At 39.0% G+C, this 18,046-nt stretch overlaps 1 protein-coding gene across 2 annotated transcripts; it reads right to left on the reverse strand.

Moving 5' to 3' along the window:
• Positions 1 to 437: 437 nt before the first annotated feature.
• On the reverse strand, positions 438 to 17,738 carry SOYCTA (putative cadmium-transporting ATPase). 2 transcript variants are annotated; one of them, XM_041015246.1, is made up of 13 exons: positions 17,043 to 17,738; positions 16,796 to 16,946; positions 16,042 to 16,226; positions 15,106 to 15,252; positions 14,179 to 14,374; positions 13,219 to 13,331; positions 4,763 to 5,004; positions 4,091 to 4,196; positions 3,318 to 3,482; positions 2,851 to 3,067; positions 1,485 to 1,672; positions 1,318 to 1,404; positions 438 to 868 (listed from the first exon to the last, which is right to left on the reverse strand). In XM_041015246.1, exons 1-13 carry the CDS (start codon positions 17,559 to 17,561, stop codon positions 689 to 691), a joined length of 2,496 nt encoding a protein of 831 aa, XP_040871180.1. In that variant the 5' UTR covers positions 17,562 to 17,738; the 3' UTR covers positions 438 to 688.
• Between the last annotated feature and the right edge of the window lie 308 nt (positions 17,739 to 18,046).

Genomic DNA, 18,046 nt, shown 5'->3' on the forward strand with positions numbered 1-18,046 from the left:
AACAAAAATTTAATTATTTATCAAAAACCAAAAATATATTTAAATCTAATATATAATAAAACGAAAAACAAAAGAAGGAAAGATCATGAGTTCAATTCTCTCCACTAACAATTACCAACTAACATTTGTTTTGTTGATGATAAAAAAAAAAAAAAACTAATATATAACAAGGAGTATTCAACTATTTTTTTGTGTAGATAATCCTTCATATAAATAGACTTAAATATGTTTTTAGTTTGAAATACTTGGTTTTGGCTCCAATTAAAACTCTATTCTTTTGTACTCTCAAATTTGCAGAATGTTTTTAGATCCTCAACTTCACTTTTGGGTTTAGTCCCTCAAATTCTCTTTAGGGGACTAAAAACTACATTATGCAAAATTGAACTAAAAAAAATTATTAATTGGAGGACTTAAACTAAAAGTGTCTTAAATTTAAATTTAAGTCATATAAACATTATATCATTATATTGTAAATGCCAAATCCGAAATGCATATGCATATTCTTCCCTTAATGTCATTTTTCTTATTCCATTTGAATGGGAAAACGAGGATTAAAGGGAAACTAACCTCCAATAGAATGGAATGTTCAATTCTCTGGAGTGAAAAAGAAGCCTACAGATATACAAGAAAAGGGATATTGACATTTTTCTCAATACACTATAAATATGCAATACACTACAACACTACGTTACAAATTCGCCGTCATGATACTGTTTGAGCCCGTGATATTTGTCTTGAGAGAGAGGAGTCTAGATTTAATCTCGCTAATCAAATGTGATATATCATGCTTCCAGGACCAAGATGGTTCATTCAGAGCACGTACAGAATTAAGACAGACAAGCAAGGTTCCACCTTCATGTAAAAGAACCTGCATGCATGTAAAGGATAAATAAGAGACATGATTAAAGAGCAACCACAGAAAAACAAAAAATAAAAGAAGCAAATCAAGCAGCTAAGGTAGTGGTATCACTCAAAAGCTAAAGGACCTATTCTAAGGGATGTAATAATTCACAGGAATCAATGCGAACAAGTTAAGCTGAGTATACTTTAATGATAGAGGTAGTACCTATCAAATTCGATTTACTTTTTTAATTTTTTCTGCCAGGGGTGGAGTTTTCTCGGCTAAGTGATACTGGTATGGCCAGTGGGCAATCTTTACTAAAATGATTATGATTCGTGAGGTTTATTATCACAACCAGTAAAAAAATGCTTGCTCAAGTCATTCACTACATTATGACATAGTGCCCAAAGAAAACAAATGTTCTACAGCAGAATGGGAGAAAGATTCAGCATAAAATTTATATTGAATTTTCATACCGTTAACCACAATGGCAGAAATCCCAAAACTGATGGAAGGGAAGCCATGACAATGGACGTCAATGCTAAAGCCACATTTTGTTTAATCTGCACGTGCATTCACATATAAAGCAACATCATCCAAGAAATGACGAAATAATGTATTGTAACTGTTGCTATTAAAATACCAGTGAAGTTGTTTGACGAGACTTGGCAATACAAAATGGCACTGCAGAAATGTTTTCTCTAAGCAACAATACATCTGCAACAGCTATGGCAGTTGCACTAGCACGGTGAGCAAGAACTATCCCAACAGTTGCAGCAGCTAGTGCTGGGGCATCATTGATGCCTTCACCAACCATAATTAAGCCTCCCCCTGTCACAAGTACAAACAAAATGGCTTAAGAGCATAAAACGTATGTGCAAAAGACATCATGCAATTTAGTCCAAATATTATGTAGGAACCTGGTTAATAAAATAGTCTAATCATAAAAATGACAGTCTCATAACTGATCAACAAAGGTACAGTAAAACAAGACTTGAAAATGAAGCATGTAAAGGTAACATTTTAGGCCATAGTTATCAGAATCTCATGATTTACAACTCGATACAAATTGGCAACCTACCAATACATATTATAAGATGAATCTTAAATGACTTTGTATCTTGTGATACATGAATGAATTTGTGCAATATTTTGTATCATTGATATGAATCACACAATTCAACAATTTGTTATTTTTTAATTTTACTTTTCTTTAACCGACTTATGAAAAAATTAAAAAGTCATGAAAGCATAAATTGTTAAATGAAATGGAATTGAAGGAGCACTTCTGAATTTATCCTATTTGATTATTCCATTACTTATTTGTCACTCACTTGTTCAATGCATGTACTCTACTTAGCTAATTAATTGCTTCATTTCATTCTTCTAAAATAAAGGCTTCACAAATCCCAATATAACTAATAATTTTCTTTTATTAGAGTTTTGGTTAAGTTGTTTTATCTATTTCTAGTTCAAAACTTGTACATCAAACACTATATCATCTATGCAATAGATTTGGAAGTTATTTTTCATTGTCTCTTAATTTTATGGTTCAATACAAATTACGATTCACAATTCAAAAATTAGCAGTGATTCATGATTTGAATCCCGATTTGGTAACCTTGTTTAGGCTTCAGTTCTGCACAATTTACTACAACAGTTGAAGCTAGAAGCTGCAAGAGGGGACGCACAAAACTTATATTGGGAAGGAATCATTAGTATGCAGAATGCAGTACAGAAGTCAGTCCACCGTCCAAATATAATTCACTTCACTTCACTTCGTACCCCATTGCCCAGAGGCTCTTCGCTATGCGAAGGTATGGGGGAGGGATGTTGTACGCAGCCTTACCCTTGCATATGCAAAAAGGCCGTTTCCGGATTCGAACCCATGACCAACAAGTCACCAAGGCACAACTTTACCGCTGCACCAGGGCTCGCCCTCACCGTCCAAATATAATATCCTTGTTAATTGTAATCAGAGACAAAGATATGCTAATCAAGGAACTTACCCATATCTCTTGAGATATCCTTTACATGACTCAGCTTGTCTTCAGGCTTCAGGTTGCAATGAAACTCATTGATGCCCACAGCACTTGCAACTCTCCTTGCACTAGACTCATGATCACCAGTTAACATCATCACACGAAACTTTGCTTCATCTTGCAATTCTTGAATAACATTAGAAACCCCAGGACGAGGCCTATCCTCTAGATGAATCAATGTTACCTGCATCAAGTGATCAACCAGTTAGGTTCAGGTGGAGACTGTTGAGAATGAGACAATGGCATATAATATGAGAAAGGCTCAATGTGTCTTATTTGGGGGGAAGGGGTGGTTGGGGGTATCCAGGCCAGAGAAGTTAAACAATTTGGGTATGCCAGCCAGCTTCTCTGGCTGGACAGGTCTATGAAAATGCTTAAAGCATTACCCCTTCGGCCATTCCCAGAAAAAAGATCAGTAGAAAACAATATACCACCTTCTGATTAACTGAAAGGGCAGCATGAACATATTCACTTCCATAAGAAGATGTATTAACAGCTTCCTTGATCTTTTCTGACTCGACTTCAGATTGACAAAAAGAGGTGATGAAATCTATAGATCCAAGTGATGCTTTCAATAGTTTAGCACCTCCAGTTCCTGACTATAATAAAACAAAAATAAATTTGAGCCATTTTAAGTGTCATTCCACAAATAAACTATATGCGAAGAAAAGATATGGCTCAGCCACTCAAGCATCCCAATTATTCTAAAATAATTAAATATGTGGGTATGACGTGAGGCATGTACTAAAATACCCAAACCCGCACTCATTTTAGCGACTAATCATTTCTCCATTGTGGGTATTATTGTATGTGCTAATCAAGTTTGAATCCAATTGTGATCCCTACTTCTACACCTCCTAAACTAAGCCTATGTCCTACCTTCTCTAACTAACAATAACTATTCATACTCTACTATAACTAACTGTTAACATCTGGGAATCTCTAACATGGCCATGGGTCCCATTATAATATATAGTCAGCACTTGCATTAGCATCAATATATAAAGAAAACAAATGCAAACTAATGAAAAACATCTTTAAAAAAAGTGCACAAGGAAACAATTGATGGTCTTTGATTATTGTATGCAATATGAGCTTGAGATACTGACAATATAGGGTCATGTATATTACAATACAATACCTGACTTTGTCAAGCAAAATGAATATTTAAGTAATGGGTTGAGCAAAACACATAATAACAAAATACCTCAATGCTGTTAACAGTAGCAGTAAGGCCTCTACCAGGAAAGTATTCGAAACTTTCAACAGAAATAGATGGGAGGTCTTTGCCTTCACTATGGTCAACCACAGCCCTGAAATTCATTTTACAGAAAAGAAAAAAGAATAAGGACAGAAAAGAGATAATCATGTTTAATATCATGCTTTATTTATACATTTGAGATGGCATAACTGAACATTCAAGAATTGAATTGTGTTGGGGAGAATCTCATTGACAGGAATTAACATTTAATGTGATAAGTTGTAGATACTGCAAATTGATTGCAATTTCCTAACTGCGTTCATATTGTTAGCTATTGTAGGTTACGAGTGATCTACTTGTTCTCCCCCTTTTTAACTCCTAGGCTAATATTTTCAACAAGGAGTCTATTAGGGGCCCCTGAATTGTGTTTATTTGTAACAAGCTTTGTGCATATAATCTATATGCTCTAGCTTGAGGGGGAGTGTTAGTATAATAAAGTGGTATTGGGCCCATAAGCCCATTAGGCATTAGTATATGTTGTACATAAGTATATTCTTGTACTCCTATTTTCATTAGATAAATAAAATTCAATTTCTAGAGAACCAACAACAGCCACCATTGTAACTAGTAAGAAGAGGGTTCAAAAATAACAAAAATACAGTCTATTCAAAATGATACCTTCCAATAGGGTGAGTAGTACCCTTTTCCATAGCTGCAGCAACAGCAAGAGCTTCTTTTTCACAGGTGGGAATGCAACAGGAAGGAACATTTGATTTATTGTTTCTAACATGATGACCATAAATGGGCTCAATTGCCTTGAATACGAGTCCACCAGTTGTCAATGTCCCTGTTTTGTCAAAGGCAACAGTATGACAAGTAGCTAGAGCATCCAGAACATGCCCACCTTTGAGTAATATCCCCTGCAAATTGAGGTAACTATCACACCCACAATAAAAGAAGCATCCCATGCTTAAAATTTTGGAATAATTTGAATAACTTTCTAACCAACAAACAAACTGTCAGGATATAAGGAGAAGGGAAAGTTAGTTAACATAGTTAGACTATTAAGTTAGTTAGTTAGTTAGTTAGAGGGGTTTATTAGATATAAATAAGGGAAGAAGGATAGGGGAGATTCAGATTTGGATCATTAGTAATTGAGCATTAGCTCTTTGTGAAAGGAGAAATCCTTTGTGAAGGGGAAACCCTTGGAGGAGAGTTTTTTCTCCTATTTTCTGTTATTTTCTTACTACTAGTCGATAAAATCTTTTCTTTTCTTTCTCATTTCAATTCTTGGTTCCTAACAATCATCTGAAGGACTTATGGTGAAATCAAATTTTTTCCATTCAACTCACCTTATTATTGACAAGCCTCATCAAGAATCTTTAGTCTGGCAGTAAAAATTTGTTTCATCATCTTGAAGACAAAACTTGTTTCCTTGTTATAAAATATATCAATCATGTTCATGGCTTAGTTTTTCTTCAATCACAATCTTGTTCATGGCTTAGTTTTTCTTTGATCACAACTCACAAGTCTGATCAAGTTTTAGTTCACATTTGGTGCTTAAAATTCTTACTTAGAATAATGTGGGTGGGGAGATTGGCATTAGAAAGAAAACACTCTACTCCATGTACAATAACCGTAACCGATATACAAAGCTTTAAAAGTTTGTTCTTTGCATGACAATTAATGAAAGCTCTCTCCTCTTTTTCAAAATGTATAAATAGAATTTTAGTTGCTAACATCAGCATGGACTAAACGATTAAGATTTCATAACATTATTTACAAGGTCTTAAACTCTGGTTAAGGGTGTAACTCGACCCCATAAAATCAGGCATGTAAGGTGATTGGCCAAGTTTTATGAGGGTTACATTGGCCATATCTTTAGTCCATGTGGAACTAAACATGCTCCCTCACACTCAGCACAATGAAGATGCTCTAAAGAGGCCACAGCTAAGGCGAGGCATGGTGACTGCAATTAAGGCGGCTTTCCAACACCTTTGCACTTGTTCAGCTTCAACTCAGCTACTCAACGACGCCAAAATCCACACCGCACACTGCTTCTCTTCTCTTAAGGGGTTGTATCCATGGTGGTTCTTGATGATGAGTGTGAACTTCTCTCTCAATTTTCTCACAGGGTGAAGCATAGAGAGAGATGAGAGAGGGTAGAACGAAAGAAAGAGTGAGACAAGGTAGAACGAGAGACACAGTGAGAGAGGTGAGAGAGGGTAGACCGAGAGAAAGAGTGAGTCTGAGAGGGAGTTTACGTAGGAGTGTTCATGGCAATGGAAGAGGGAGTGCCCGTGACAGGGTAGGAGGCCAGGGACATCACCACGCCTCTGGTGGCCAACATGGGGAGAAGTTTTCTGATAGAGAAAGGAGAAGAGTCACTGTTTACGGTGAAAGTAGGGGTCTTGCAGAGAGTAGGAGGGCATCTCACGAGGTGGATAACAACCCTGCTAGTACTGATGTTGGATGGGTGGAAGTTTCCTATAGGAGGAAGAAGAAATCAGTCGCAGACAGAGGACCCTCTGTGCTTAGTAAGCGACAAAGGCAACATAGGAGAGGTACATGGAGAGATAAGGAGGATGTCACCTCCTTTTACTTCTCAAGATTCCCTGACGGAGTAAAGGAAAAGGATTTATGGAAGATTTTCCAAAGGTGGGGTAAGGTGTGGGAAGTTTTCATTCATAAAACTAAAAACAAGGCAGGCCATAGGTTCGGTTTTGTAAGGTATAAGGAGGTCCAAGATGTACAGAGGTTGGAAAGACAGCTGGATAATAGCATTTTCCTTGATGGGATCAAAATGTTTGTCAATAAACCAAAGTTTGAGAGGGAGAATGCGAATAGAGGCTATCAGCATGGTACCCTCACACATGGAAAGGGGAGAATACAGGAGGTGGACAACGGTGGCCATAAAACACGCGACACGGGTGGAAGACTTCGGTCATATGTTGAGGTGGCTAAGGGGGTAACACCATCTGTGGATAACTTGTCTAACCAGAAGGGGACTGTCCTAGATGACATTAGACCAGTCCTGAGCCCGGTCTCTCTGAATCCAACCAACGAACACAAAGAATGGGTACAGAAGGCTTGGGTGGGCAGATTGAAGAATAGGGGAATGTTTGAAAGAGTGAAGGAGGAACTGAGATGGGTTCTAGACCCCGACATCAACCCTTGTTATTGGGTTGATGATTGGGTTATCTTACCCAACCTTGAGGATGATAAGGCACTTCGTCTAGTGGATGAGGAACGGACGAACGGCTCCACACCTTTACTAGACCTCCAGAAATGGTCCCCATCTATTCGTCAGACACACAGGTTGGCGTGGGTCCTGTTATGGGGTCTACCGCCAACTGTGTGGGAAGCAGTTTATTTAGAGAAGATTGTGGCGGAGCTTGGGGAGCTGGTAGAGGTTGATGTAATGGTTGAGGAACGCTGGAGGTTGGACGTGGCGCGAATCTTAATTAGGACGGACCTCAGACCGGGCATTGCCGTGGCGGTCCCAGCCGTCATTGATGGAGTGGATGTTGTTATCCACATCGTTGAAGACATGCAGGGGCTCGGAACGAAGACGAAGCCCAAGCAAGCCCTCACGTGGTACCCGCCATCACCTTTCTCGACCGAGCCAAACACTCCCACAACTTTCACAGGTCGTACCCCAGGGGTTGTTAACGAAGGAGCTTCGTCGGACGGTGGGTCACAAGGCTCCGACGGCGGGTTCTCTGGACATTGGCGCCGTACCCAGTCGTTCCTGGCGGGTCGGGTCAATCGGATCCAACCTACCCACGACTATCACATGGAGCGGTCTGTTGATGACAAACCTGACGTGGCCCAATCGTTCGGCGACAACAAGGGCGTGGAGGCTCAAAGCCCGAAGGAACGCAGCAACGGTCCTCTTCGACAGAAACAGATACCTTTTAATGCCAAGACCAAAAGTAAATCCTGCGTTGACATGCAAAAGGAAATATTTGTTTTGACCTCAATGGATGCAGAGGAGGAGCAGAAAGAAGACGCTGTGGAGGTGGCAGACTGTGATCAGAACCATATAGGTGTTGAGGAGCAAGAAGAAGACGCTGACGTGGTCCTGTCTGGTTCCATAATGGGTAATTTGGAGGGAGAAAAATATATAATAGCCCCTTTTGAGGAGAGGTTAGCCCGTAGTAGTGGTACATATAATAATCTGGAAAGCTCAACCCCATTACCCGAAGGTCCTTATCATTTTCAAAATGTAGAGGGGGAGTTGGGCCAGCAATTAGTAGGCCCAATTCACTCTGGTACCAAAGTTTATGTTAGAAGAAAGGAATCTAAGGTTTCCAAAACTGTGGCCCAATCTGCTCTACACCCCCCTCCCCCCCCCCCCATAGTCTTAACCTCTCAGCCGCATGAACCTTGCCTGGAACTTGACGTGAAGGACCCAAGTACCAATATCTGTAAGCAGCTTTCCCTGGAAGAACAAATAGCTCTAGCCAGTGACATGGGCCTCACATATGGTCAGGAAGCCCAAATGATTAAGGAGATGTTGATTCACATGGAACAGAGAGATAACTCTGTGGCAGTGCAGAAGGGTATCAAGAACCACCAATTATGATTATACTATCATATAATCCTAGAGGTTTGGGAAGGGGGATTAAATGGGCAGCTATAAGGAGACTCAATTTTATACATAAGACTGACCTTGTGTGTATTCAAGAAACAAAAAGAGAGCACTTTGATAAATCTATTTGCCAGTCAATGTGGGGGGATTCCACTGTCTCTTGGGAAAGCGTTCCCTCTGTTCAAGCAGCTGGTGGCCTTCTTTGCTTATGGAATAATTCAGTTTTCCATGTGGAAAGGAGTATAAAAGGCAATAGATTCTTATGCTTAGAGGGGAGATGGCTGAGTGAAGACCAGAGGCTTTTCATAGTCAATGTCTATGCCCCTTGTGATCTAGCTGGGAAAAGAAATCTGTGGGAGGAGTTAATTCAGCTGAAACAATCCAATCCTGATGGAGCTTGGTGCTTCCTTGGTGACTTTAATAGTATAAGGAGCCAGGAGGAACGTATTGGACTATCTCAAAGGTCAGCTGATAACTCAGACACTTCAGAATTTAATGCCTGGATTTCAAATATGGAGCTTCATGAAATCAGAGGTTTTGGTGGCAATTTCACTTGGTTCAGGCCTAATGGTTCTGTCAAGAGCAGACTTGACAGATTCCTTGTTTCAGACCAATGGTTAAACATATGGCCTGATTCCACTCAGCAGGTTCTGCATAGAGACTATTCAGATCACTGCCCAATCATTCTGAAAACTCAGATTCTTGACTGGGGACCCAAGCCCTTTAGGGTGGTGGATTCGTGGCTTAACCAAAATGGATATCAGAAGATGGTGAAAGAGGCATGGATTAAGGATCAGCAGGGCGGATGGGGGGGCATAGCTCTTAAAAACAAGTTGAGAAATCTCAGAAATAGCATCAAGCAGTGGAGCATAGTTAATGCTGATGGTAATATTAACAAAATCCAGAGTCTGAAGCACAAACTTAATCTTTTGGAAATTTCAGCTGGAGATAGACCTTTATCTGAAGATGAAGCCCAAGCCAAGAAGTCCATTCAACAACAGCTGTGGGAGGCCTCAAATGCTTATGAATCCCTCTTGAGACAGAAATCTAGAGAGAAGTGGATTAAGGAAGGGGATAGTAATTCAGCTTACTTTCACAAAGTTATCAATTTTAGAAGAAACTTTAATGCCTTTCAGGGTCTTTTTATTGATGGGATTTGGGTTCAACAGCCTAACCTAGTCAAGGAGGAAGTTCATAAATTCTTCCTACATAGATTTACTGAAGACAAGCAGTTTAGACCTACTCTTGATAGAGTTTTCTTCCGATCAATTGACCAGAATCAAAGAGAGGAGCTCACTGCCCCTTTTTCTGACCAAGAAATTAAAGAGGCTGTGTGGAGTTGTGGTGGAGATAAATGCCCGGGGCCCGATGGATTTAATTTCAATTTTATTAAGGCCTTTTGGAAGGTTTTGAAAGCTGAATTCAGGAGATTTGTGGATGAATTCCACTTCCGTGGGTGTTTCCCTAGAGGCAGCAATGCTTCTTTCATGGCTCTTATCCCTAAAACAAATCATCCTCAATCTTTAAATGACTACAGGCCTATTTCTCTAATTGGGTGCATGTACAAAGTCATAGCTAAGCTTTTGGCAAATAGGTTGAGGGGAGTTATTTCTGGTATTGTTGATGAAAGACAATCAGCTTTCATAAATAATAGACATATCCTCCATGGGATTATCATCCTTAATGAAGTGGTAGAGGAAGCTGTGAAGAGAAAGCACCCAGTCATGGTCTTCAAAGTGGATTTCGAAAAGGCCTATGACACTGTTTCCTGGTCCTTCCTCGATTATATGCTATCCAGATTAGGATTCTGTGGTAAATGGAGACAATGGATTGCTGCCTGTCTCCAATCGGCAACAATTTCCATCCTAGTTAATGGTAGTCCTACTAAAGAATTTACCCCTTCTCGTGGTTTGCGTCAAGGGGATCCCCTAGCACCATTGCTCTTCAATATAGTGGGGGAGGGTCTCACTGGTTTGATGAGAGAGGCCATTCTGAAAAATCTTTATAGTAGCTACTGCGTTGGGAAGCATAAGGAGCCTATTAATATCCTCCAATATGCCGATGATACTGTTTTTATTGGGGAAGCTTCTTGGGCGAATGTTCTTGCCATGAAGGCAATGCTTAGAGGTTTTGAGATGGCCTCTGGTCTGAAAATTAACTATGCCAAAAGTCAGTTTGGGATTTATGGGAAGCCTGTTAGCTGGGCTCATGAAGCTGCTCAGGTGCTGAATTGTAGGCAGATGGGTGTCCCTTTTCATTATTTGGGTATTCCTATTGCTGTCAGATCTTCATCTCAGATGGTGTGGGAGCCTGTGATCAGTAAATTTGAGGCTAAACTCTCTAAATGGAATCAGAAAAGCCTATCTATGGCTGGCAGGGTTACCTTGATAAACTCTGTTCTAAACGCTTTACCAATCTATCTCCTCTCCTTCTTCAAAATTCCTCAAAGAATAGCTGATAGACTGGTCTCTCTTCAGAGAAATTTCATGTGGGGTGGAGACCTTGACCAAAAGAAGATCCCTTGGGTTAAATGGGATAACATTTGCCTCAACAAAAGGGAAGGGGGCCTGGGTATTAAGAACCTGGTCAAGTTCAATGCTGCCCTGATGGGAAGATGGATATGGGAATTATATTCTAATCAGAATCAACCCTGGGTTAGGGTTCTTAATTCCAAATATGGGGGGTGGTCAGCATTGCAGAATGGCAAAGTTCATTGCTGGGATTCTCACTGGTGGAAAGACCTTAGGAGATTATATCAGCACAATGATTTCAAGATTATCCATCAGAATATGGCATGGAAGGCTGGTTGTGGGGATAAAATCAGATTTTGGAAAGATAGGTGGTTGGGGGAGGAAAGCACTCTGCAACAGAAATACTCTCAGCTCTTTTCGATTAGTAAGCAGCAGAATGATTTTATCTCCACCATGGGTAGCTTCTCACAGAATATTTGGAGATGGGATTTGAAATGGAGGAGACATCTCTTCGAGCATGAGGAGGGTGTAGCTGTGGCTTTTATGGAAGACATCACTGCTTATACTCTTCAGAATCACTTGAAAGATAAGTTGCTGTGGAAAGCTGATCCTAGTGGGCTATACTCTACTAGGTCTGCTTATAGGCTTCTATCAAGTCAAAACAGTACTGCTTTAGATGGGATAAATTTCCAGCTTGTTTGGAAATTGAAGATACCCCCAAAGGCGGCCATCTTCACCTGGAGGCTCATCAAAGATAGGCTCCCTACTAGAGCTAATCTGCATAGAAGAAATGTGGAGTTGCAGGATCTTACCTGCCCCCTCTGTCACAGTGAGCAGGAGGAGGCAGGACATCTTTTTTTCCATTGCAGATACACTGTTGGCCTGTGGTGGGAATCTTTGAGGTGGATTCAGACTTTCGGAGCTCTCCCTTCTTCCCCAACAAGTCATTTCAGTCTATGGTGTGAAGGTTTGGTTGCAGGAAGAAATCAGAATAGATGGTGTGGATGGTGGATTGCCTTAACTTCTGCCATCTGGAAGCATAGGAATTTACTCATTTTTCAGGGCTTTCCTTTTATTAATTCCAAAGTTATGGATGATGCCTTATTTTTGGCTTGGTCCTGGTCTAAAGCTAGAGTTAAAGGTTTTAATATCCCTTTTAATCACTGGTCATCCCATCTAATGGAGGCCTTTGATTAATCAGGTGTCATACCTTGTAGTTGGGCTTTGTGAAGGGTTTTTGTTCTCTTTTTGGGAGGCTGGCAGCACAGCTGCCTTTGTATGTTTATCATCAGTACCCCTGGTACTGTAGTTTTTTCTTATTAATATATATATATATTTTCTGCCTTTCAAAAAAAAAAAAGGCGGCTTTCCAACACACCCTGTTACATCCAGGGCTAAGATGCAGGTGACCAAAGAATAGATCTAAGATAAGCTCTGATATTATTTTAGAATTTGGACTTAAGACCCTACCTCAAACCCACAAAATCAACTTGTAAGGTGAGGATTGTCCAAGCTTTATAAGCTCTATTTAAGTCATATCTCTGGGCAGTGAGGGACTAAACATGCCCCCATTAAGGCTGCAATTAAGGCAACCCAAAGAGACCACAATTAAGGGCTAAGGAGGGCTAGGGGTAACCACAACTAAGGCAACTTTTCAACACATCCTGTCACGCCCAAGGCTATGTCCCTGGAGCGTGGCAATGCAAATAACCCAACAATGGATCTAGGACAAACTCTGATAACATCTTAGATTTTTGGCTTAAGGACTAACTCAATGATCTCACTACTTACCAGTAAATTTAGGAAATAATAGCACTACAAAATATATGTGAGTATAAGATTTTCAAAAGGTGCAAGATTATAATTCTTAAAAAAATATACTGAATACAAAAAATGAAAAACATGAAATCATATTGACAGTGCAAATACTTCATAATTGAAACACTAGGATAACATTTGATTCTAGCAAAAGGAAAAACTAAGATTCAAAGAGCAATTTCATATGTGATGTTAAAATTTGAAATATATTTTGAAGCGTAGGTAGATACCCCCAAGTAGATAACTGTTACCTTTCTGGCACAGGAGCTGATTGCTATAGCATATGCCAATGGGGCCACAGCCAAGGCACAAGGGGATGCTGCCACCATAAGCCCTAAGGCTCTGTAAATTGAACCTCTGCAAGCTACATCAATCAGACACTAATAAGCTGAAATACGAAAGTTACATCATATATATTATATAGATATGCAACACCATATTTTTAGGATACTACATCCTTTTAACAAGAAGATTGGAGAAAACATGGGCATTGAGAACTATATAATTTGGTGATAATGACTGTAGGATAACATTAATAAATAGGAGACTTTAGTACCACTTGTTAAACCTAAACCATGATACACCCCTTGCCCAAGTCCATCAAAGACAGAAACAAAAGGGCTATGCCCATAATGGGGCTGGTTCTGAAGGAACAGAGAGGGCTGCAGGCATATGAAAGGAGGAATAAAGAGGGAGAGGGAATTGGAGGGTCTATCCTCACAGCAGAGAACAAGACAAGAGAGGTAGATAATGACCTGAACAGCTGGCACAACATGAATGAGGAAGGAATAAGTGGAGTATTTAAGGCATTAACTGAGAAGGCAGATAAATGTGAGTAAGAGGAGTAAGAAAGGTGTAGAATAGAATTGAGAAATGGTAACTGGTAAGGCTTTGAGATGCAGTGAGATACTCTGTGCATCTGCAGAATCTCCCTTGTAATATTTTTTTTTTCTTTTTCCTGCACTTCATTTTGTGATTAAGTAAGCAGAGGCTACCTCTGCTTGTAACTTGTAAGCAGCTTGATCTCTGTTATTTCTACTTTAATTCGAAGTTGCTATGAAATTATTATAAAAGGAACGGAGTAAATAGCATATCTGACCCACAAAGAAAAACAAAAGGACAACAGGATAAAAACATAACTAGTTATCAAATTTTAAAATTTATTAACTATATTATACAGCACTACTAGAGTAAAAGAACTCAAAAATTACCAGATGTACTAATGAATGGCCACTTAAATAAAAATGGCCCAATAACAGCAATAGCAATTGATAACACCACAACAACTTTGCTATAGCGTTCACCAAATTCATCAAGCCACCTTTGAAGTTTAGGTTTATTTGACTGTGCTTCTTCAGTCAACTGAACAATTCTGCTGAGAGTTGATTCCTTCCAAGTTTTGGTTACCTGCAATCAATTAATTTTTTATTATATGGCAAGTTTCCAACAAAATCACACTTTTAACAAGACAAGCACCTAATCAGAAACAAGCTTAAGTGTTGAACAAGACAAACTAGCAATAGCAACCTAGCATCACAATCTCTAGTAAGCCCATACATATGAACCTGACTCATTGCTCTATTTTTCAATCTTCATCAATGAAAATGAAATTCCCAAGCCTAGGTATGGTTAATGTCGTGTGAAACTTGCAATTAATCACCAAAAATATAATAGATATTTATTTACATCTGAAACATACAGCAACTCTCACTAACTACCTATTAATAACTCCACCAACTTGAGCATCATCACAATCACTCCTACCAACCTCAGAACTAGCAGTTTACGGTCATACTCCTAAAATAAAATATACTAAAACAACCAATAATCAAAAGTGTGATAAGATTAATTATACAATTGCAGCCACTGCCACCATATTATTACTATTGCTTCGCACCCATTAACACCACTAATTTGACCTTGTTCTCTAAATTGTATCATCCATCACCATCATGAGCAGTCACCAAATTCATCCTAATATATCCATCACCACCCAGCCCCAGCTATTATTGTTGCCATTGCCTTTTCTGTTGTCATACTACCAATATTATTACCACATTTCCAATGTCAATATAAATGCAAAACTTTTAAATTTAGTAGAATATGCAAAAATTGTTGAAATTTACAGTTCAACATACCTCCACGATTATCCTCCCATCTAAGTTCCTTGCACCACCAGGAATTCTATCTCCAACTTTGGCTTCCAAAGGTTTGACTTCCCCTGTCAAGTGCTCGGTGGTAATTGTGGCACTTCCTTGGAATACTTCACAATCTACTGGCACAGACTGATCACAACACCATCCCCATTATACTTCAATAATCTGCTGTATAAAACTTGAAATTCCAAATTGTGCATGTATGAGTTTGTATGAGTCTGTGTTGTGTATTAGAATATACTTAAGGGTTTGAAGAAATTATAATATTTTTTTCTTTTTTCTCTTTTAGGGGGAGGGAAGGGGCAATGTGAAAGAATCCTTTATTAAAAGAGAAAGGAGACATAGAACATGAGGACAAGGAATGCTCTTGAAACCACAAAAGAAAAAGAGACATTTGAATTTTTTAATAAAAAATAATATTGTAAGGGAATTGACTGAAAACAACTGATGAACCGTATGAGAAGATTAAAAGGCAATCTTTCCAAAACAAATTTTCCAATATTTGGTCCGTAATGTTTCCAGAACACAGTGATATAGTTTGGTACAGACAAGTTGTGTGTACTCAAGATCAAATTAAGCTGCAAAATCAGTTTGGTAGTATAAATAATTTTCACGGCATTAATAATTATTCTACGGACATTATAAAAAGAATTGGAATCATAATTATAATTATTGATTCATAATGCAGCAAATTAACAAACCATATATATGAAAAGGTTAACTATTATGCCCAAGCCACCAAAAATTGTAATGAACACCAGTTAATACAAAATACTTATCTAGTTGAAAATCTCAAAAACATCACACCACAACAGTCATGGTTTAACCTTCTTCTAGACATTGAAGAAAACCACAGTGACATTGGAACCAATTCAAACTTCAAAATTACAGCGAGGCAACTAATTTACTAAAACCAACCTCACCAGCGCCAACCAGAATATATGATCCTACAGTTACATCATGCACGGGAACCCTCTTGTACGCCAAGTCAAACGTATTGGGGAGTTTATCATCATTGGTATCCAGAACAAGGGCGAAATCTGGATTATTTTCCTTCAATTCCCTAACATCAACCATCGACCGGCTGGTGAAATACTCTTCGGCTGCAGAAACCATTCACACAAGCAAATCAAACTCATTAACTCATGTTAGTAAATATTTGTTTTATACCTATATATATCTCTCTCCTTTAGCCAATAGACACCAGAAAAATATTTTTGCATTTTCCTCTAAATTTCTTCTCTTCCTGTTCTTATAAAAAATTACTTTTTGAGAGAAAGAGTATTGGTATTCAGAAGGTTCGGGAATCCTTTTGCTGCACACGATCGGAACCAACGGGTTGTCTTATCTTGAGAGACGAGCGCAATCAGATTCTCCTACCAGTGCAGTGAGAGTGTTTTTTCTCTAAGGATAGTGTTTGCACACTTCAATCCAGCAATTTAAAACTTCTCCTTTAAAATTATTTTCCTTTGGACTTATCATATGTTATATTGCATTGTTAATCCATATTTTGTCATTTTCTGAAGTTGTATTGCTACTATTGTTCTTTTATTTTGTCCAAGGCTTTGCATCTTCTTCCCATTTATTTCTTTCATTTTATTTTATTTTCTAACAACTCGAACCTACAAAATTTACTAATTCAGCAAGTGTGCGAGTTGGACCAGTAGCTCACCGATATGCGCGAGGTTAAACATGGCAAGAAGCAAGCCTCCTTCCAAAGAGTTTCCCATGAATATCGACGCAAAGGCTGCCATTGCCATTAGCACATGGATGTTCACCTTTCCACTGCTGATTTCAAGGAGAGCGTCAAGTGATGCAGAAACCTGATAATAGGAACAACACACATGCAAAGTGTAATAATGGTATTATAGTAAAAAAAAAAAAAAGTGAAGGGAGTGAGAGATTGTTGTGTTGCGTACCCCAACCAGAGGAAAGGCGACGAAGATGAGAGAGTTTTGAAGAGGCTTGATAAGTGGCTTAGGCAAGGTGTGAGGGCAAATTGCGGCGGCTACGAATAGAGCGGTGGAGAAGCAGCATAGATGCAGGTGCTCCCTCAGGATGTCTGCCAGGTCCATCCATCTGGTGGCTTTCGCGAACGCGATGACAGCTTTTTGAGGGCCGGTGAGATCAGCGCCGTGGATGCCGTGTGAGTGGTGATGGTGATGGTGATGGTGGTGGTTGTGACCGTGGTCATGGTCGTGATGATGATTGTGGTGGTGATTATTGGAGGATTCTGCGACGCAGCGAAGTCTGTGGCGATGGAGAATGAGAAAATTGGGGGAATATAGAGGTTTAATTGAAATAGGGGGAGGGCGAAGAAGGAGGTTAGAGGATCGAATTCGTGTAACGCCCGTGTAAATATGAAGAGAGGAGTGCAATTTGGTGGAGGGGATTGAATAAGAAATTGCTTCCATTTTGAGATTGGAGCTTGAGTTCATATCAGAGTCTATTCCGCTGGAAGCTATGCTATGGCTCTGGTGCAGTGGTTACTGGTCTGGTCCTTGACTGGTCGCTATGGACTGAAATTGAAAATGAACCATTCGGGCTCGTCGTTACGCGGCTACGCCATCCCCACCACATAATGTGCTCATTCCCATAGTTTGGGTACGCTGCTGGTAGGGCCATGGTAGTAATTGGCAAAATATCATATCACACACTAGGTCTTTGTTACTCCCTCCTTCGCATTATCTCATTCATTCAACTAATTCATGCATCTTAATAAAAATAATTAATTTCACTAATTACATTAAATTTATTAATTATTTAAAATTTATTTTTTTCTTTTTATTCACCTAATTAGTTTTTATTTATGTTTGAAAAAAGAATAACTAAATAAGGATAGTAAAAAAAGTTGATTAATGCATCTAAAAATTAGAAGAAAAAAAATTATAAAAAAGAATAAACAATTTTTAAAAAAAAATTC

The sequence above is a fragment of the Glycine max genome, chromosome 5 (assembly GCF_000004515.6).
Source record: "Glycine max cultivar Williams 82 chromosome 5, Glycine_max_v4.0, whole genome shotgun sequence".
Lineage (NCBI taxonomy): Eukaryota > Viridiplantae > Streptophyta > Magnoliopsida > Fabales > Fabaceae > Glycine > Glycine max.

Bases quoted from the DNA above. Each gene is read 5' to 3' on its own strand.
- SOYCTA (XM_041015246.1), bottom strand. From the start codon at position 17,561: ATGAACTCAAGCTCCAATCTCAAAATGGAAGCAATTTCTTATTCAATC. The intron at 15,253-16,041 runs GTTGGTTTTAGT...TGTTGTGATCAG, and splicing joins TTCTGGTTGGCGCTGGTGAG to TCTGTGCCAGTAGATTGTGA. The intron at 13,332-14,178 runs GTAATTTTTGAG...TGATTGATGTAG, and splicing joins GCCATTCATTAGTACATCTG to CTTGCAGAGGTTCAATTTAC.